This window comes from Carcharodon carcharias, chromosome 5 (assembly GCF_017639515.1).
Source record: "Carcharodon carcharias isolate sCarCar2 chromosome 5, sCarCar2.pri, whole genome shotgun sequence".
Lineage (NCBI taxonomy): Eukaryota > Metazoa > Chordata > Chondrichthyes > Lamniformes > Lamnidae > Carcharodon > Carcharodon carcharias.
The window spans coordinates 66,671,014-66,692,559 of NC_054471.1; the positions used below are offsets into that span (position 1 = coordinate 66,671,014).

At 41.5% G+C, this 21,546-nt stretch overlaps 1 protein-coding gene across 8 annotated transcripts in view; it reads right to left on the reverse strand.

The window, feature by feature from the left end:
- rngtt (RNA guanylyltransferase and 5'-phosphatase) overlaps positions 1-21,546 on the reverse strand; it is a 399,787-nt gene that overhangs the window by 122,119 nt on the left and 256,122 nt on the right. For all 8 annotated transcript variants that reach the window (XR_005942954.1, XM_041187200.1, XM_041187205.1 and 5 more), the window contains one exon: positions 20,524-20,592. Coding sequence is in view for 7 of the 8 variants with exons in the window: in XM_041187200.1 (XP_041043134.1) it covers positions 20,524-20,592 (69 nt within the window). In the remaining variant the exon portion in view is untranslated. The remainder of the gene's footprint in view (positions 1-20,523; positions 20,593-21,546) is intronic.

Genomic DNA, 21,546 nt, shown 5'->3' on the forward strand with positions numbered 1-21,546 from the left:
AGGAATTACCTCTAAATCTCATCAGTTAGACCATTGTTCAAGATGTTGAGAGCACTGTTCCCCCAGATGAGTTTGTCAATAACACCAACATTTGAAAAGGAGCACCATAATCCTACCAGTAATGGATGGAAACTTTTCAAGCCTGTCCCTTTTGAGGCTATCCAAAATGTTGCTGAAGCCATTGAATAGGATGGATGATGCTAGTAAACTATGTCTCACTACTCTGCTGGGGAAGAAAGGCTCAATTACTTTTTCATCTAACCTTAATTTGATCTTAAAGCTGCAAGGATTTTGCCACGAAACCTCATTGTTTCTAGATTCTTCACTAGCATGAGATAGAAAGCCATATGATGCACAAAAAAAGCTTTTCCTTTTGAGTGTTCCAATACTCAGTAAGCTAGTATAAAGCCCTACATGCCACACAAGAGCACTGATCACATTCCTTTCTGACTATTCTGCAGGACTCCAAAACTTCAGAATGCATGCAGCAACACCTAAAGAGCCATTTTAATAACCTTTAACAGCAGTGAGATTTATTGTAGCTTTTGGGTTCGCCAAAAATACCCTTTTCCCATTCAGGTGCAGAAAACACAAATGAACTCTGGAAGTTCAAAGTTATATCTATACCTCCTAGTCCCTAGCCTCAGAGGGCAGCTCCAATTTGAGGTGGCATTTCCTGCCACTGCTTTAGAAGATCATTTAATACCCCCACACCTTCAGCTAGAGAAGCTTTTAAGAAGTTGGTATATCATCAATGGATGCTGTCCTACAGTCAGGCAATACACTGCAAACTTGGCTTCCTCTCATTAAACTGCTTCATTAAATCCTTCTATCTGTGCAGCACAATACTGGAGAGCAATGACCATGTCAATTATAGGCACCATCCCAAGAAACCATTGACAACAGAGTCTGGTCAAACAAAAAACAAATTACAATAATTTTTATGTTTTTTTTACATAACTACATGATCTTACAGATGAATGAAACCTACTGAAGCATGTCATCTCCCTATCAGTCTCCAGGCCGCTTAAACAGGCTGCATTTTCATTTATTATTGCTCCTGATTGCTCCAAAGAGGCTTCAAGAGCCACATTAAAAGCTTTCTAACAGCTTTTCTTGCCTTTGCAGTTACCTTGAAAGGCTACTGCTTAGTGATAAACAAGCTGAAGCTGGAAGCTGCTTGCTGCTCATGACTTCACCTGCAGAGGCAAGGAAATTATTGTCCACATTAACTGCCATTTTGCTAGCCCCACAGACTTAACAATATCCTTACCCTGTCTGAGCAAGAGACCCATACACTTTGTACCACAAAGGCCCATTGCAATGCACAACTTTGCAAAAATTAACCAACTAGAGCTTCACAGCTTACCAGCGACATCAAACAACACATCTGGAAAGCTAAACTAAACAGGCATCAATTGTTGCATCAATTTGAACCTCTTGCTAATAACTACCTAATTGGCAAATCTTGAAAACTAAAACAATCAGCACGATTGCTCAATGGGTTTTTTTTATTGTCTTTGAAGTTTTAGGTCTCAGGGAACAAGTGCGAAGCAGTACATTTTGGTATGAAGAATAAGGAGAGGCAATATGAACTAAATGGTACAATTTTCAAGAGGGTGCAAGAACAGAGTGCAAGTGCATGCACACAAGTCTTTGAAGTCAGCAGGACAAGTTGAGAAGGCTGTAAAAAAAAGCGCGGGGTCCCCAGGCACCAGGGATTGAAAATGAGCAGCAGCGAAGAAATTTAAAAAATGGCATCAGGGTGACATCACAAACAACTCTGAGGGAGCAGCAACAGATCTTGAGGGTTTTAAGGCAGTTATATAAGTCGAGTATCTATAATTCACTTTTTGTGCATTTGGCATTTTAGTATCTGAGTATAGGTAAAGGCGTGCTATCGTGAGGGAGAGAGGCACAAACACCTAAAGTGACATTGGCACCAGGGAAGGAGCTAATTAGTCAGTTGCTATGTGCCTTCTATTTTAGTTTGAAGTTTATTTCTGCTATGTTAGTTAGTAGCCCAATGAATAGAGGAATGGCAGGGCACTTCAGTTCCATAGAATGCATATTCTGTTCCATGTGGGGACTCCAGGATGCTTGTGTTCTGGTCAACCACATGCACAGGAAATGTCGTTGGCTGAAGGTGCTTGTGCTCCAGGTCTTGAAGTTTGAGAAGTAGCTGGCATTGTTTCGATGCATTCGTCAGGCTGAGAGCTAGCGTGCTCCTGGTGGTTACCACCTCTCAGCTTTTGGTGTACAGGCAGAGAATGATTGGATCACACCAGACAATCAGGATTAGGTAAGTAGCACAGGTGTCCCTTTAGTGCAGGTTAGTATGCAGGTACAGCAGGTAATTAGAAAAGCCAATAGAATATCATTTATTGAGATGGGAATTGAATACAAAAGTAGGGAAGTCATGCTTCAGTTATACAGGTGAGATCACATTTGCTGTACTATGTACAGTATTGGTCTTCTTATTTAAGGAAGGATATAAACACATTAGAAGCAGTTCTGTGAAGGTTTTCTACACTAATACCTGGAAAGGATGGGTTGTCTTATGAGAAAAGGTGGGACAAGCTAGGCTTGTATTCGCTGGAGTTTGAAAGAGTAAGAGGCTACTTGATTGAAACATATAAGATCCTGAGGGATCTTCACAAGGTGGATGTAAAAAGGATGTTTCCTCCTCTGGAAGAATCCAGAACTAGGGGTCACTGGTTAAAAATAAGGGGTTGCCCATTTAAGACAGAGATGAGAAGAAATTTCTCTCAGAGGGCTGAGAGCCTTTGGAACTCTCTTCCTCAAAAGGCAGCGGAAGCAGAGTCTTTGAATATTTTTAAGGCAGAGCTAGATAGATTCTTGATTAACAAGAGGGTGAAAAATTATTGGGGGTAGGTGGGAATGTGGAATTGAGGTTACATCAGATCAGCCATGATCTTATTGAATGGCGAGGCAGGCTCAAGTGGCCTCCTCCTGCTCCTAATTCGTATAATTTGTATGTATCTCACTCTCCAACCGGTATTCAGTTATGAATACAGGTGAAGGCAATGGTGCCTTTGGTAATATAGTCAGGACCAAGTCCACATACCATGGGTAGCTCAGCTGTGCAGGGGGCAAGCACATAGTGGTAGGACACTCAATAGTAAAGGGAGAAGACGTGTTTCTGCAGCTATAATCATGATTCCAAGACGTTGGTATCAGGGTCAAAGACATCACTGGCGAGCTGCAGAACATTCTTTGGATGGTGAGGGGGGAGCAGTGTGGTGATGAACAGCCAGAGTGTCATGGTCCATATGGCTACCAGTGGCATAGGTACAAAGAGGGAAGAAGTTCTGTAGGCTGATGTCAGGAAGCTAGGAAGGTGACTAACCAGCAAGACAGTTAGCTTAACATTGGTGGTAGGAAAATTATTGGAAACGACATTCTGAGACAATGTAGAATTCATCATTTAGGGAAGCATAGATTAATCAAGGGCAGCCAGTATGGATTTGTTAAGGGAAGTTCATGTCTGATAGGCTTGACTACATTTTTTGAGGAAATCACAAGGAGGGTCAAGGAGCATATTGCCAGGAATGGAGAATGGAGAAAAGCCTGAGGGGAGATTTTTGGGAATCAGAATCAATTGTTACAGCACATAAGGCAGCCATTCAGCCCATAATGTCTACACCGGCTCTCTGTAGGAGCAATTTACCTGGTGCCACTCCTTCATCTACTCCCCATAGCCAAGGAGAGGGGTACAGGAAAGATTTACTCGAATGGTATCATGGATAAGGAACTTCAGTTATGTGGAGTGACTAGAGAAGCTGGACAAAGACGGTTAAGGGGAGATTTGATAGAAATTTAGAGAATCATTTTGATACAGCAACTAAGGTGAAACTGTTTCTGATAGGAGAAAGATTGATTGATATCAAGAGGACACAGTTAAAGTAATTAGGCAAAAGAAAACAGATTACATGAAGATTTTTTTCTTTTACACAGTGAGTTGTTTGATCTCAAATGCACATCAAATTCAATAGTAACATTTAAAAGGGACTAGTTGGATAGCTCTCTTATATCTGCCCCCGTAACTCCTACAGATCATCCAAAGGATTGGGAGGTTGCAGTCAGAGCCTGCGCAATTTCCACTCTTGCTTCCCTCAGTAACTTAGGATGCATCCCATCTAGACTACCTTTTCTATTTTGAGGACTGCCAAACTTTTAAGTACCATGGAACATTTCATTACATTAAAGGTGTTATATAAGTTGATGTTGGTGCCTCCTTTTATACCCTGTACCTATTTCTATCCTATCCATTGTTGCTACTACCTCCTCTTCTACTGCTACGTTTGAAGCGTCCTCTTCTCTACTGAAGGCAGATGCAAAGTGCTCATTTAATACCTCAACCATGTCCAATGCCTCCGGAAGAAGATCTCATTATTGGTCCCTTACTGGCACCATCTTTCCTTTGACTATTTTATTATTCACAGGTTTTAATAGACTCCCTTTTATGTTTAGCCCTTAATCTATTCTCATTCTCTTACTTTGTCCCTCTTATTCTTTTTTCAGTTCTCTTCTGCTGCAAGGAATGCAAATTTTATCCTGGCTCACTGTCTGGTCGAGGAACCAGGGAGATCACAAATGGCAAGCCTGTTGGTGGCAAAACACTAAAAAAAAAGATTCAGCTTGGTTTCACAAATAGGAATTTGCTGCTTGATTTGTTTCCTTAAGATGCATATCCGATTATCTTATTTAACAGCTATTATTATGGACAGGACAGCTGTTTAATACAGTATTAAAAGGGTAGCGTGTTGTATTTATCCCACTGTCTTAATGTTTCTGCTACATACAGCTGTACAATAGAGTCAGTTAGAAAAGACCATAGCAATTATATTGATTGACAAAGCATAACAAATTAAAAACAATACAAGTATTACATGGAGAATCAAAACAGGAAAAGCAGCATTGTCGATGATCTTCTGTTACAAGTAAAACACAGATGCATTAGTCAAAGAGTAGCTGATTCCTAATGAATGTGCACAGTTCCCTTGGCAAAAATAAATGTAATGCAGGACGATGATTTTTTTTTTACAAAAAAACAAAGTAAATATTTGTCATAGCTCTGGAAGGAATTTCTAACATTGTGTTGTCCAATAGACTAGCCACAGACATAGCTACAAGAACAAGTCACGTCCACTAATTTTAGCAAACACTGGCTTACATGTAGACATATTTCATGGGTATATTTACGCAATATCTACCATCATCAATAGGTAACTTTGCAATCGTTCTCTTTCACTAAACTTTGTAATTCTGGCTTCTAGAGTTTTGCCCTTTTTTAAAAATTCTTTCATGGGATATGAGCATGACCTGCTAGGCAAACGCTTGTTGCCCTAATTACCCTTGAGGTGGTGGTGGTGAGCCGTCTTCTTGAACTGCTGCAGTCCACATGGTGTAGGTACACCCACAGTGCTGTTCGGGAGGGAGCTCCAGGGTTTTGAATCATGCATCCATTACCCTTGTCCTTCTAGGTAGTAGACGTCATGGGTTTGGAAGGTGCTGTCGAAGGAACCTTGGCAAGTTGCTGAAGTGCATCTTGTATTTGGTACACACTGCTGCCACTGTGCGTCAGTGGCAGAGGGAGTGAATGGGGTGCCATTCAAATGGGCTGCTTTGTCCTGGATGGTGTCAAGCTTCTTGAGTGTTGTTGCACCTGCAGTCATAGAAACATAGAAACTAGGAGCAGGAGTAGGCCATTCGGCCCTTCGAGCCTGCTCCGCCATTCATTATGATCATGGCTGATCATCCAACTCAATAGCCTGCTCCCACTTTCTCCCCATATCCTTTGATCCCTTTCACCCCAAGAGCTATATCTAACTCCTTCTTGAAAGCATACAATGTTTTGGTCTCAACTACTTTCTGTGGTAACGAATTCCACAGGCTCACCACTCTCCGGGTGAAGAAATTTCTCCTCATCTCAGTCCTAAATGGTCTACCCCATATCCTCAGACTATGACCCCTGGTTCTGGACTTCCCCCACCATCGGGAACATCCTTCCTGCATCTACCCTGTCTAGACCTGTTAGAATTTTATAGGTTTCTATGAGATCCCCCCTCATTCTTCTGAACTCCAGCAAATATAATCCTAATTGACTCAATCTCTCCTCATATGTCGGTCCTGCCATCCCAGGAATCAGTCGGGTAAACATTCGCTGCACTCCCTCTATCGCAAGAACATCCTTCCTCAGATAAGGAGACCAAAACTGCACACAATATTCCAGGTGTGGTCTCACCAAGGCCCTGTACAATCGCAGCAAGACATCCCTGTTCCTGTACTCGAATCCTCTGGCTATGAAGGCCAACATACTATTTGCCTTCTTTACTGTCTGCTGTACCTGCATGCTTACCTTCAGCGACTGGTGTGTGAGGACATCAAGGTCTTGTTGCATATTCCTCTCTCTCAATTTATAGCCATTCAGATAATAATCTGCCTTCCTGTTTTTGCTACCAAAATGGATAACCTCACATTTATCCACATTATACTACATCTGTCATGCATTTGCCCACTCACTCAACTTGTCCAAATCACACTGAAGCATCTCTGCATCCTCCTCACAGCTCACCTTCCCACCCAGCTTTGTGTCATGTGCAAATCTGGAGATATTACATTTAATTCCCTCATCTAAATCATTAATACATATTGTGAATAACTGGGGTCCCAGCGTCGATCCTGCGGTACCCCACCAATCACTGCCTGCCATTCGGAAAAAGATCCGTTTATTCCTACAGTCATCAGACAAGTGCAGAGTATTCCATCACACTCTTGACTTGGGTCTTGTAGAGGGTGGAGAGGCTTTGGGAGTCAGGAGGTGAGTTACTCGCCGCAGAATTCTAAGCCTCTGACCAGCTCTTGTAGTCAGAGTACATATAGGACTAGTCCAGTTAAGTTTCTGGTCAATGGTGATCCCCAGGATGTTTATGGTGGGAGATTCTGAAGCGGTAATGTCGTTGAATGTCAAGAGGAAATGGTTAGATTCTCTATTGTTGGAGATGGTCATTGCTTGGCCCCGTGTGGTGCGCAAGTTGAAAGCAGTATTTTGACTTCAGAGTGACTGCTGAGAAGGATGATTCACAAAATTAAATGCGCCAGACCCTGTGCTCCTACTCTCCATCCAGAACATGGTTGGATGGTGCTTAATCTTTGCCATAACGTATTCTATTAGTGTTGCTCGCTAATGGGTGGCTATGCTTTCTTCTGTTGATCCTGAGATATTATTTACAATTGCTCAAGCTAACGAAGACAACAAGCTCCTCACTAGATGCAATGCTGCTGATGTTTCCTTGGCCACAAACCCAGTATTTACAAATCGTATTATATAATATTTTAGCAGACAGTAAATAAGCAGTAATCAGGAAAGTGAAGGATACGTATCAAAAAGAACTTGCACGCTGCCTTTTGCTTTAACATTTTACCAACTTTTTAAATATACTTTCATAGGATGTGGGTGTCAGTGGCAAGTCTGACATTTGGTGCCATCCTTTACCCTTGAACTGGGTGGCTTACCGGACCATTTCAGAAGTCAACCATATTGCTGTGGGTCTGGAGTCACACCCAGGCTAGGACAGGTAAGGATGACAGATTTCCTTCCTTAAAGGACTTTAGTGAACCAGACGGGTCTTTATGACAATTGATGTTAGTTTTATGGTCACCATACCGAGACTAACTTTCAATTCCAGATTTATTAATTGAATTTAAATTTCACCAGCTGCTGTGGTGGGATTTGAACCCATATCCCCAAAGCATTAGCCTGGACCTCTGGATTACTAGTCAGGTGGCATTACCATTTTGCCACCATCTCCCCTAACATATGTACAAAAAGGTGAAATTACACATGCATATGCCATGGGAATCGGCGTTGAGATAACATACCCAACAATTGTGTACTGCTTATTTTAATCTATCAAAAGTACATCTGAATTTCCGATTAGCCACATGTGGCTAAAATAAGATCAAAGAAGTAGGAGTAGGCCAGACAGCCCATCGAGTCTGCACTGCCATTCAATAAGATCATGGCTGATCTGATTGTGGCCTTAACTCCACTTTCCTGCTTGTTCCCAATAACCATTGATTCCTTTGCCAATCAAAAATCTGTCTAAGTCAGCCTTGAATATACTCAATGAACCAGCCTACACTGCTCTATGGGGAAGAGAATTCCAAAAGCTAAATACACTCGGAGAAGAAATTCCTCCTCACCTATCTTAAATGAGAGACACCTTATTTTTAAACTGTGCCCCTAGTTCTAGAGTTCCCCATGCAAGAAACATCCTCTCACCATCTACCCTGTCAAGCCCTCTCAGAATCTGATATGTTTCAATATCTCCTCTCATTCTTCTAAACTCCAACAAGTATTGGCCCAACCTGCTCAAACTTTCTTCATGAAACTATCCCTTCAACCCAGGAATCAGCCTAGTGAACCTTCTTTGAACTGCTTTGAATGCAAGTATATCTGTCCTTAAGTAAAGAGGCCATAACTGTACAGAGTACTCCAGGTGCAGTCTCATCAATGCCCTGTACAGTTGTAGCAAGACTTCCCTGCTTTTATACTCTATCCCCCTTGCAATAATGGCCAACATTCCATTTGCCTTCCTAATTACTTGCTGTACCTTCATGCTCACTGTCACTATACTTTTTTTTCCTTTTTACATACTTTTTGAAGCTTTTACTGTCTGTTTTTATATTTTTTGCTAGTTTTTGCTCATGCTCCAATTTCTCCCTCTATTTTTTTGTAGTCATCCTTTGCTGGTTTCTAAAATGTTCTCAATCTTCAGGCCTACCACTAATCTTTGCAGAATTGTACATTTTTCTTTCAATTTCATACCATTATTAACTTCCTTAGTTAGCCATGGATGGTGCATCTGTCTCATTGTCTTTCTTTCTCAATGGAATATATTTTTGTTGAGAGTTATTGAAATATCTCCTTAAATGTCTGCCACTGCCGCTCTACCATATTACCTTTTAACCTATTGTTCCAGTCCACTTTGGCCATCTCTGTCTTCATACCATTGTAACTGCCTTTATTTAAGTTAACTTAGAGTTTAAGTTTCAGACTCAGGTTTCTCACCCTCAAACTGAATTGAAATTCTATTATGTTATGGTCACTCTTATCTAGAGGATCCTTTACTATGAGATCATTTATTAATCCTGTCTCATTACCAGGTCTAAAATATTGGACAATACTTCCAGAGAGTCATTTAATATGAACTGTTTCTATGGATTCTCAATATTTTGCAACTTAAACAAAATCAAATTAAGCTAAACATTAGTTTGCATGCTTTTGCTGATTAGAGAGATAGCCAAATAGATGGCTTAATCAACCAACACATCTTCATGAATATTATGCATTACAACAAAATTGTAACAATTAGTTGTCTATAATTTTGCTTTTCAAGGAATATTAGGTCATCTTTGCCAGAATATCTTTCCCCATTTTTAAAAAGAACATTTGCATTAATTTACCAAAATTATCTTCCCATCTGAAGAGCACAGTTATAGTTTTTCAGCGAAACAGGTAGTATTACGGCTCTGACTAAGAGTGAGAGCATTTGAAACGTCTTTATGTAAACATTACAGCAGCTTTCAGGCATGTCAAGAGCACAGAGAAACAGCCTGGGGGCTAATTATTTTATGTGGAGGCTGAAGTCCAAGCAATGAGTAAAATCATAGCCACATGGATCAAGACATTCTCCTTTATTGATTTAGCATCCTCTTTCAAATAGGAGGAAAGGAAGGTTGTGGGAGACAGGGCAAGAGAGGAAGGATCTGAGGCTGTGTATCGCTAGGCAAGCTTGGTGGACAACAGCACTAACTCACTCACTTACCACATTGCCGTGTAAAAACAAGACATTCATCCTTTAGTGAAAGCATGTCTTATTTTAGGTAGTCCTTCTGGATCAAGGATGTCTTGCTTCCACTCCTGTACAATGGGTTCTGAGGTAGCTGGTAAGACCAATGCAGGCTCTGCTACATGCTGGGAAGGTGGTGCTTGGAGGGTCGGATAAATGATTTGTTTGGACATTTGAGTGCTCTCTCCAATGCCCCAACTTCACCTCTGCCTGTTCCCAATGATGTTTCTCCATGTGTTTGTTGCCTTGTTGCCTTCCCAAATGAACCTCTGCCATTTAGGTCGGTCACAAGCCAAGGACTCCCATGAGTCAGCGGAGATGTTTGACCTCTTTAGATGCTTTGAAGGACATCCTTAAAGCATTTCCACTGTCCTCCTAGAATTTCCTGCTGAAACCAAGTTTCAATTATAGCAGTTGCTTTGGGAGTCTGAACTATATGTCCCATCCAGCGGAACGGTGCTGGGAATGTTGGCTTAGGAGAGGTTGCTACTGCAGGACCCCCTTTCTTACCACCGAATTTGGAACATCTTGCAGGCACCGGTGGTGGTAGTTTTCCTGTGTGCTTTCAGGGGCCTGCTATAGGTTGTCTAGGTCTCTGAAGCATGTACAGGATCACTGCTAGCCAGTAAGCCATGTTTTGGGTTTGCAATCCTAGTCCTTAAACACTCTTTTCATCAATCGGCCAAAGGCTGAGCTGGCACATTGGAGGTGATGATAAACTTAATTGTCTACATCAACCTTTGTCGAGAGGAGATTCCCAGGATGTGGAAAATAGTCCACATGTTCCAGGATCTCACTGTTGATCTTAATCGACAGGGGGAGTTGTTGTGCTTTGGGAGCTGGTTGGAAAATACGTACACTGCTCTAGGTTTCTACACTTTTAGTTGGCTTCAAAAGGGGTGTTTTGCATGTTGCATTGAAAAATATGGAAAAAAATTGCACAGGGGAGTAATTTCTCTGTTCCCTGATGGTCCCGCCTAACAACAAATAGCAAAATTTATCAAAACCATATTCCCACATGAGTCAAATGCCTAAACTGACAAAAAACATTCCTTGTTTCTATTCATGCAAGAAGCCAATAATATGCACAAATTACCAAGTAGTATACGAGAATAAAACAATTTTTTCATTACCATTTCCCTAAGATAATGGCAACTTGGCTACAGTTTCTATTGAAAAGATCCAATGAATAGGCCAACAGGCAGTTTACTTACCTGCTAAACAAGGCCATGTGTGGTCTGCCATAATTTGAAACACTGCCAAAATGGAGGCTAGCAAAATAATTAGTTTGAATGAAAACTCACAAAAACCCATAGGCTGAAGACTGAACACTATGGGATGTACTCCAGCTACACTGTCATGGTAGTGTGTTGTTATCACAAATTGGAGTAATATCACTTAAAAAGAGAGTCCACAACAAAGCATTTTACATATGACAAGATTAAAAGTATATCGTAGCTCAAAGCATTAAAATTGCAAGATATGACAGCACTGATAACATATCACATCTCAATGCATTAAAATTGTAAGCCCTGACAACAGTATTAAAAAAAATTCTTAGAAGCTAAAAGCTTCAGATTATAGTAAAAGCTTTTTGTGCACAATGAACTAATATGACAATGCCACTCAATGACTGCTTTCCCTTTGCTTGCCGGAGGCAGGCCGAGAAGCTCCTAGTCCGATACAGCTGTAGAATTTCACCAAAGAGTCAGAAAGTCCTACGTTCAAGTGGCATTCCAAAACTTGTACACAAACTAGACTGGCACTTCAATGTAGTTAATAGGGATCGGGGCGAGGGGAGTGGGGCTGCATGTCCAAGATGCCATTTTTCTGCTGAGACATTAAACTGAGGCCATGCCTACTTGTTCAGGTGACTGAAAAGGATGCCATGGTACTGTACTCAGATGGTAGGAGTGAGCAAGGAATTTTCTAATGCCTTGCCTGACATTTACCTCTTAACCAACACCACCACAAACAAATGAGCGTGTTATTAATTTCATGCATGCTTGTGAAACCATGTGCATGCAGTTTGTCTGCTGCATTTGCCGACAATTCAATGGTGACTGAATGCCAAAATGGATTTATTGGCTATGAAGCGCTTGTCCTGAGAAGATGAAAGCAAGTTCCTTCTCTTTTCGCTTAATATCCACTTTTAAAAAGTACTCCTTTATCAACCAAAATTTTCTGGAAGGTGTAAAAAATTATAGAATAAGTGGAAACCATGAATGAACATTTAAGGAAAACAATCATCTGATGCCGTTTTAGAGTAAAATTTTCCTTGCCATGACAGCATCTAATTCGTACCATTCACCAAGAAATTTTGTAAATAAACTACTGACTTTTTAAGAAAAGCTATGCATTCACCTTTAAGGGAAAAAACTTCTAGGTTACAAAACTTCACAATTAAGACCAGCTTTATATAAAAATTGAGTTGGTCCCAATTGGAATCCAGAGATGCATGCACTGAATTGTTTGTCTTTTTAAACCATATAATTATTAAATAAATCCACCTTGGATTTACATTCCATAAATGTTTCAACAATCATTAAAAAAAAATCATGAACCACTGAAGAGGTGTGCAACAAGCATCCAAAGAACAATGTTTCTTGTTAAATATATGAAAATACAAGCCTATGGATTAGGAGAAGCCACTCCGCCATTTGATAAGATCAGACTGATCTGAATGTGGCCCTCAAGTCCACTTTCTCCTCTGCCCCCCATAACACCTGGCTCCTTTGCCCATCAAGAATCTAACTCAGCCTTGAATATATTCAATGACCCTACACCTTCTGCTCTCTGAGGAAGCAAATTTCTCCTCATCTCTGTCTTAAGTGGTTAACACCTCTAGTTCCCATCTCACCCATGAGTGAAAACTTCCTCCCAATATGCACCCTGTCAAGCCCTCCGCCACCACCTCCCCCAAACCAGAATATTTTTTGTTTCAATAAAATTACCTTTCATTCTTCTAAACTCCAATGGGGATAAACCATTCATCCCAGGAATCCGTCAAATGACCGTTCTCTGAAATGCTTCTAATGTAATTTTACCCTTTCTTGAGTAAGGAGACCAAAACTGTACACAGATGTGGCCTCACTTAGGCCTGTCCAGCTGGAGCAAAACTTCCCAATTTTTATATCCTATTCCCCTTGCAATAAGTGACATCATTCCATTTGCCTTCCTAATCATTTGCTCGCCTGCATTCTACGTTTTTATGATTCATGTACCTGGACAGCCAGATCTCTCTGTACCGCAGTGTTCTGCAGTCTCTCTTCAGTTAAATATTATTATGCTTTTCTATTCTTCCTGCCGAAGTGGACAAGTTCATATTTTCCCAAATTATACTCCGTCTGTCAAATTTTTGCCCACTCACTTAAAATCTATCTAATTGATTGATTAATGATCTAACTAAGCTTTAATAATAAGGTCATGTAGTACAAGAGCAAGGAAGTCATATTGAACTTGTATAAGTCACTAATCTGGCCTCAGCTGGAGTGCTGCGTTGAGTTCTGGGTGCTGCATTTTAGGAAGGATGTGAAGGCTTTGGAAAGAATGCTGAAAAGGTTTATGAGAATAGTTCCAGGGATGAGGAACTTCATAAAGTTGGAGAAGTTGGGACTCGTCTCCTTGGAGAAAAGGTGCCTGAGGGGAGGCTAGATAGAGGTATCCAAAATCATGATTGGTCTGGGCAGAGTAGATAGCGAGAAACTGTTTCCACTCGAAAAAAAGATTGAGAATAAGAGGGCATAGATTTAAAGTAATTGGCAAAACAAGCAAAAGTGGTATGAGAAAAAACTTTTTTTGCACAGCGAGTGATTAGGGTCTAGAATGCATTGCCTGAGAGTGTAGTGGAGGCAAGTTCAGTCAAGAGGTAATTAGGTGATTATTTGAAAAGAAACAACCTGCAGGGTTACAGGGAGAAGGCAGGAGAATGGCAATAGGCAAACTGCTCATTCGAAGAGCCAGTGCAGACATTATGGGCTGAATGGCCTCCTTCTGCGCAGTAACAATTCTGTGAACTTGTGATTCTGTGATCTTCGTGACCTTTGTAGACTTTTTATGCTCTCTTGACAACCTATCTTTCTACCTATCTTTGAGTCATCACCAAATTAGTTACCATACATTTGGTCCCTTCATCCAAATAATTGGTGCAGATTGTACATTGTTGAGGCCCCAGCATTGACCCCTTTGGCACTCCACTAGTCACATCCTGCCAAACCAAAAATGACCCATTTATCCATACTCTTTGCTTCCTGTTAGCTCTATCCATGCTTGCATGCTATGCCATACACTGTGAAATCTTATTTTGTGTAGTAACCTTTGATGTGGCACCTCACCAAATGCCTTTGGAAAACCAAGTACACCACATCTACACATTCCCCTTTACTCACATTGCTGTTACTTCCTCAAAAAAAAAGAATAAATTAGTCAAAAACAATTTCCCTTTCACAAAGCCATGTTGACTCTGCCTGATCGTATTATGATTTTCTAAATGTCCTTTTTAATAATGGACTCGTAGCATTTTCCCTATATCAGACATTAGGCAAACTAGCCTCTAGCTTCCCGATTTCCATCACCCCCCTTTCTTGAGTTACATTAGCTATTTTCCAATCTGATGGGACCTTTCCAGTATCTAGGAAATTTTGGAAGGTCACAACCAGTGCATCTACTTTCTCTGCAGCCACTTCTTCTAAAACCCTAGGATGCAAGCCACCAAGTCCTGGAGATTTGTCAGCCTTTAGCTCTCATAGTTTTCCCAGTATCTTTTCCCTGATCTTTGTGATTGTTTTAAGTTCCTCCCTTCATTTTAACTCTTGTTTTCCAAGTATCTTTGGGATATTTTTTGGGTCTTGTACTGTGTAAACCAAAACAATGCTTCCGTCATTTCCTTATATTTAATTCCCCAGGCTCACTCTCTAGAGGACCAATGCTCACTTTAGTTATTCTTTTCTTTTTTAAATTATTGTACAAACGATTTTTAAAAATATTTTTAGCTAGCTTTTTCTCATACTCTAATTTCTGCCTTATTATTTTTTAGTCATTCTTTGCTGGTTTTTAAAATCTGTCCTAACTTCTGAACTACCAGAATTGTACACTTTTTCTTTGAATTTGATACAATTCTTGAACTTCCTTAGTTAGCCACGTATGGTGCATTCCTCTCCTAGAGTCTTTTTCTCCTACAGGAATATATCTTTGCTGAGAGTTATGAAATATCTCCTTAAATATCTGTCACTGCTTTTCTACTGTCCTAACTTTTAACATAATTTCCAATTCACTTTGGCCAACTCCATCTTCATACCCTCGTAGTTCCCTCTATTTAAGTTTAAAACACTAGGCTTAACCTACACTTCACACACTCTAACTGAATATGAAATTCTACCATGTTATAATCAATGCTGCCTGGAGGCTCCTTTACTATGAAGTCATTCATTAATCTTGTCTCACTGCACTTTACCAGGTCAAGAATGGCCTGCTCCCTGTTTGGCACTGGAACATACTGCTCTAAGAAACTGTCCTGAAAATACTCTTATGAACTCATGTTCCAGGCTACCTTTGCCAGTCTAATTTATCCAATCTATATGTAGATTAAAATCACCATGATTATTGCAGTACCTTTCTTACAAGCCCCCATTTCTTCCTACAGTATAGCTACTGTTAGGGGGCCTATTAACTACTTTTTCAAGTGAGTTCTTACCATTGCTACTTCTTATCTCTACCTAAACTGATTCTACATCTTGATTTTTGAGCTAAGGTCATCTCTCACTACTGTACCAATGTCATCCTTAATTGACAGAGCTATCCCACCACAGTTTCCGAGCTTCTTGTCCTTCTGAAATGTCAAATACCCTTGAATATTCAGGTCCCAGCCTTGGTCACCTTGCAACCACGTCTCTCTAATGGTTATCAGGTCATAGATATTTATTTCGATTTGTGTTAACAATTCATATGTTTTGTTAGAAATGCTGTGCACATTCAGATACTGAGCCTTCAATTCTCTAATTTTTCCATTTTGAAAAATCTGACCTTATCTACTGGTGCACTCTAAAGTTTGTACACTCTGTCCCTTCCTGCCACACTTGGGGTTATCAAGAGGTCATTATTACCCATATTGCTACCCTGTACTATTGCCCTGTCCTTTCCCTTTAATTTACTACATCACCCCTCACACGATCCCTCCCCACACTATTTAGTTTAAGCCCTTCCCAGTGCCCTAGTTAGACAACTCACCAGAACACAACTCCCAGCACGATTCAGGTGAAGACTGTCCCAACAATATAGTTCCCACTTTCCCCAGTACTGATGCCAATGTCATATGAATCAAAACCCATTTTTCTAATACCAGTCTCTGAGCCACATATTAACTCTCTAGTCTTATTGACCCAATGCCAAATTAACTTGTGGCTCAGGTAGTAATCCAAAGATTATTATCTCTGTGGTTCTGCTTTTTAAATTTATCCCCTAACTGCTCATAATCCCTGAGCCGAACCTCTCTCCTAGTCCTAGTTGCAGGTACCCACGTGAACCACAGCCACTTTTCTCCTTCCCCAATGCCCAACCACCTCTCCAGGTTTCGCTATAGCCCCAGATAGCCCGAGTTCTGGCACCAGTCAGGCAACACAGCCATTTGGACTCATGCTCTCAGCTGCAGAGAACTATGTTTATCCCCCTCACTCTGCTGTCCCCTACAACTATATTCCTATAACTCCAACCCCACCACCCCCCCCACACAACATGAATGGTTTCTTTTACCACGTTGCCATGGTCACTTTGGTCATTCAATTTACAGTACCCCCTGTCATCCATACAAACTGCGAGAATCTCAAACGTATTGGACAACTACAAAGTCGTCGGCTTCTGCACCTGTACATTTTCAATCCCCTTGCCCAACTTGCAGTCACGCCCCACCGTCCCTGACCATAGACCAAATCAGAAGACCCTAGCTTAAGTGACCGCCTTCTGGAACAAAGTAACTTTTCCCCTCCCTGGTGCATTACGCTGTCCATCAACTCTGAGCTGAAGTCCTTCGGGTGGTAGACACTTATTATGGATGTGGCTGCCTTGGATCACACTGTGTCCACTTACTGCAGCTGCAACACATTATGGATAGCAGGGCTGGTAATGTGTTTTCCTTAACTTATTAATTATTTTCTTAATTAATGACTCTACTCACCAACCACTTACTAATTTAAACGCAACTAATGCTGATAAACCGTACCACTTTTTTATTCTTTCACGGGAGGTGGGTATCACTGGCTAGGCCAGCATTTATTGCCCATCCCTAATTGCTTGCGAAGGTGGCAGTGAGCTGCCTTCTTGAACCACTCCAGTCCATGCAGTGCGGGTACACCCACAGTGCTGTTAGGAAGGGAGTTGCAGGAATTTGACCAAGTGACAGTGAAGGAACGGCTATATAGTTCCAAGTGAAGATGATTGTGGCTTGGAGGGGAACTTGCAGGTGGTGGTGTTCCCATGCACCTACTGCCCTTGTTCTTCTAAGTGGTAAAGGTCATGGCTTTGGAAGGTGCTGTCAAAGACACCTTGATGAGTTCCTGCAGTGCATCTTGTGGATGGTACACACTGCTGCCACTGTGTGTTGGTGTTGGAGGGAGTGAATGTTTAAAGTGGTAGATGGAGTACCAATCAAGAGGGTTGCTTTGTCCTGGATGGTACTGAGCTTCTTGAGTGTTGTTGGAGCTGCACTCAACCAGGCAAGTGGAGAGTATGCCATCACACTCCTGACTTGTGCCTTATAGATGGTGGACAGGCTTTGGGGAGTTAGTAAGTGAATTACTCACTGTAGAATTCCCAACCTATGATCTGACCTTGTAGCCACAGTATTTATATGGCTAGTCCGGTTCAGTTTCTGGTGACTGGTATGCCCCAGGTTGATAGTGCGGGAATTCAGTGATGGCGATGCCATTGAATGTCAAGGGGAGATGGTTGGGTTTTGTCTTGTTGGAGATGGTCATTGCCTGACTTATGTGGCATGAATGTTACTTGCTACTTATCAGTCCAAGTCAACAAATGGTTTTGGACACAGACTGCTTCAGTGTCTGAGGCATTGCAAATGGTGAACATCATCAGCAAACATCCCCATTTTTGACCTTATGATGAATGGAAGGTCATTAATGAAACAGTTGAAGATGGTTGGACCTAGGATTCCTGCAGTGGTGTCCTGGGACTGAGATGATCGACCAACAACCACAAACATCTTCCACGTGCTAGGTATGACTCCAACTAGTGGAGAGTTTTCCCCCTTTTTCCCATTGATTCTAGTTTTGCTCGGCCTTCATTATGCCATACTTGGTCAAATGCTGCCTTGATGTCAAGAGCAGTCACTTTCACCTCATAAGTTCAAATCTGATGTCCATGTTTGGACAAAAGCTGTAACGAGGTCAGGAGCTGAGTGGCTCTGACGGAACGGATATCAGTCAGCAGGTTATTTTCTGAATAAGTGCCATTTGATAGTGCTGTCAGCGACACCTTCCATCAGTTTTCTGATGATCAGCAGTTGACTGATGGGGCAGTAATTAGCTGGGTTGGATTTGTTCTGCTTTTTGTGGACAGGATTCGCTTGGGCAATTTTCCATGTTGCCAGGTAGATGCCAATGTTGTAGCTGTATTGGATTACCTTGGCTAGGGGCATAGCTATTTCTAAAGCACAAGTCTTCAGTCCTATTCCGGAATGCTGTCAGGGCCTTTGCAGTATCTAGTGCCTTCACCTGTTCTTGATAGCGCATCAAGTGAATCGAATTGGCCGAAGACTGGCATTTATGATGCTGGGGACCACTGGAGGAGGCCAAGACGGATCATCCACTCTGCACTTCTGGCTGAAGATTACTGCGAATGCTTCAGCTTTATCTTTTGCACTGATGTGCTGGGCTCCCCCGTCATTGAGGATAGGGATATTTGTGGAGCCTCCTCCTGCATTTAGATCTTTAATTGTTCATCATCGTTCATTACTAAATGTGGCAAGACTTCAGAGCTTAGATTTGATCTGTTGGTTGTGGGATCGCTTAGCTCTGTTTATTGCATGCTGCTTCTGTTGTTTGGCATGCAAGTAGTCCTGTGTTGTAGCTTCATCAGATTGACTCCTCATTTTTACGTATGCCTGGTGCTGCACTCTTCATTGAACCAGAATTAAAACCCCATCCTGATGTTAATGGTAGAGAGGGGTATACGCCAGGCCATGAGGTTACAGATTGTGGTTGTATAGAACTCTGCTACTGATGGCCCATAGGCACCTCTTGGAAGCCTAGTTTTGAGATGCTAGATCATTTCAAAATATATGCCATCTAGCACAGTAGTAGTGCCACAAAGCATGATGGAGCATATCCTCAATGTGAAGATAGGAATATGTCTCCACAAGAACAGTACAGTGGTCACTCCTTCCGATGCTGTCACGGATGGATGCATCTGTGACAGATAGATTGGTGAGGACGAGGTCAAGTATGTTTTTCCCTCTTGTTAGTTTCTTCACCAACTGCTGCAGACCCAGTCTAGCAGCTATGTCCTTTAGGACTTGGCCAGCCCGGTCAGCAGTGGTGTTACTGAGCCACTCTTGGCGATGGATATTGAAGTACCCCACCCAGAGTACATTCTGTGCCCTTTCCACCCTCAGTGCTTCTTCCAAGTGGTGTTCAATATGGAAGTGTACTGATTCATCGGAGGGGGGAGGAGGAAGTGGAGATGGTGGAGGGCACAGCGGGTGGCAATCAGCAGGTTTCCTTGACATGTTTGACTTGATGCCATGAGAACTTCATGGGGTCCAGGTCAATGTTGAGGCATCTCAGGGTAACTCCCACCCGACTGTATACCACTGCACTGCCACCTCTGGTACTTCTGTCCTGCCGGTGGGGCTTACAAATAAAACAGAAGATTCAACAGCTTCTTACTTTCCTTCTACTGCTGTTTCTTTATTAATTACAATGAAACTAATTAAGCTACTTTAGCTTTTTTTTTTACATCTTTCTAATCTCTACTCTTTACACTCTCCCTCTTAACAGTATACTCATCAGCTCTTTACACACACACCCTATGAGCAGTTCTTCACCAACCAATTTACAGTTTTCCTCTGATGTCATTGTCCACTTTTTTCAAGCTCAGGGCGCTACTGGACTCCCCCACCTCATCCTGGGGAAGTCAGTGCTGTAGGCCGTGATCCTTGAGATTTATTTATCTGCTGCTGCGTTCCTCCCACAGGCTCGCTCCTCTCCCAGAAGGTAAGTGGAGTTAGGCCGCAGTCCTCGGCTTTATTTAAGCGTTTCCCCCATCTGTGTTCCTCCCGCAGGTCCACTCCTCTCCCAGAAGGCAAATAATCAGTGGTAGTTCATATGCTTTGCATGGAAGAGGCTACTGGATCAACTCCAGTGAACATCATGTATAAATATTTGAATTTATTTTAGAAAGTGGATGGAAAATGGGGCACTGGAATTTACTGCTCTTTCAAAGAGCCAGCTATGTGTGATCATTTGAATGGCCTCCTTCTGTGCTGTATAATTTCTGATTGCAAGGACGATGGCAGATTCACACAGGACACAATGTATTTTTTCTATATTAATCAAATATCAGTAATAAAGAATGAACACACTCAATTAGGGGCTTTAACCAAGCTATACACACACACATGCACGCAAATTAGCCTTACCCCAGTTGGTTGGAAAATCAGTCCATCCACTTCATGGCTGACTTCACGAGCAAAGCTTCCTTCCAGCAGCTAAATTAGAAATGGGAACAATTGAATGAATAGGTATAATTTCAACAACTGAACTGATTGTCAAAAAATTGTAAAAGCTAGTAAAGCTGCAAGTTACACAGTCGGCACAAAAATGATGACATTTTAACTTGATGACATTTACTTCAAGGACCACAGAAATATTTTAGTTTAAAGTAAAATTAATAATTTCCTCCTTTATGAAGGTAAGGTAAATTGTCATTATGGTTTCCCTCATTGCCACCTTGACTATCCTGCAGTTGTGGGATAAGTCTGGTCCTAATAATCCTACCCTTAAGGGTCCTGGTTGGACCAACAGTGGAAAATTTACCCATGCTGATAAGGTGCACAGGTTTAGCTGGTCAACTCCGCAATTCCTGATACGGGTTCCCAAGTCTTGGCTCTTGCCAACAGTATCCAAGCCCTCTAGATAAATAGAAGCTCTACTTGTGTGGGTTTCTCAGTAGCTTGAATCAAAGAATCTTATACGTACAAATGCAGGAAATACTGAGTGAATTTGGCACATCAGTGGGAGGATAGAGGGAAAGAGAGAGAGAGAGAGACAAACACAGAGAGAGAGAGACAGACAGACAGAGAGAGAGAGAGGCCTAGCTGATTTTTTTTTAAAAAGCGTAATTGTTGAAAGGGAATTGCTGTTCACTTTTGCACCCAGTTCAGAGTATATAAAAATGCCTGGGACCAAGTATTTAATAATTTGATTGTTCATGGAGATGAGCTTAGGGGGAAACTAAAATGAAAATTATAGTCAAGTTTGGTTAAAGGAAGAGAATCATATGCTTTAATAAACTATATCAGCCGCAAATTTATGGACAATCCTCAATTGCTTTCTGTACAATAAATACGAGCCTGTGTCTCAGAAAAGCTTCTTCTCATCCTCTACCATCAAAACAAAAACAAAACCAACATACAACCAGGAGAAAAATAACTAACACAAGC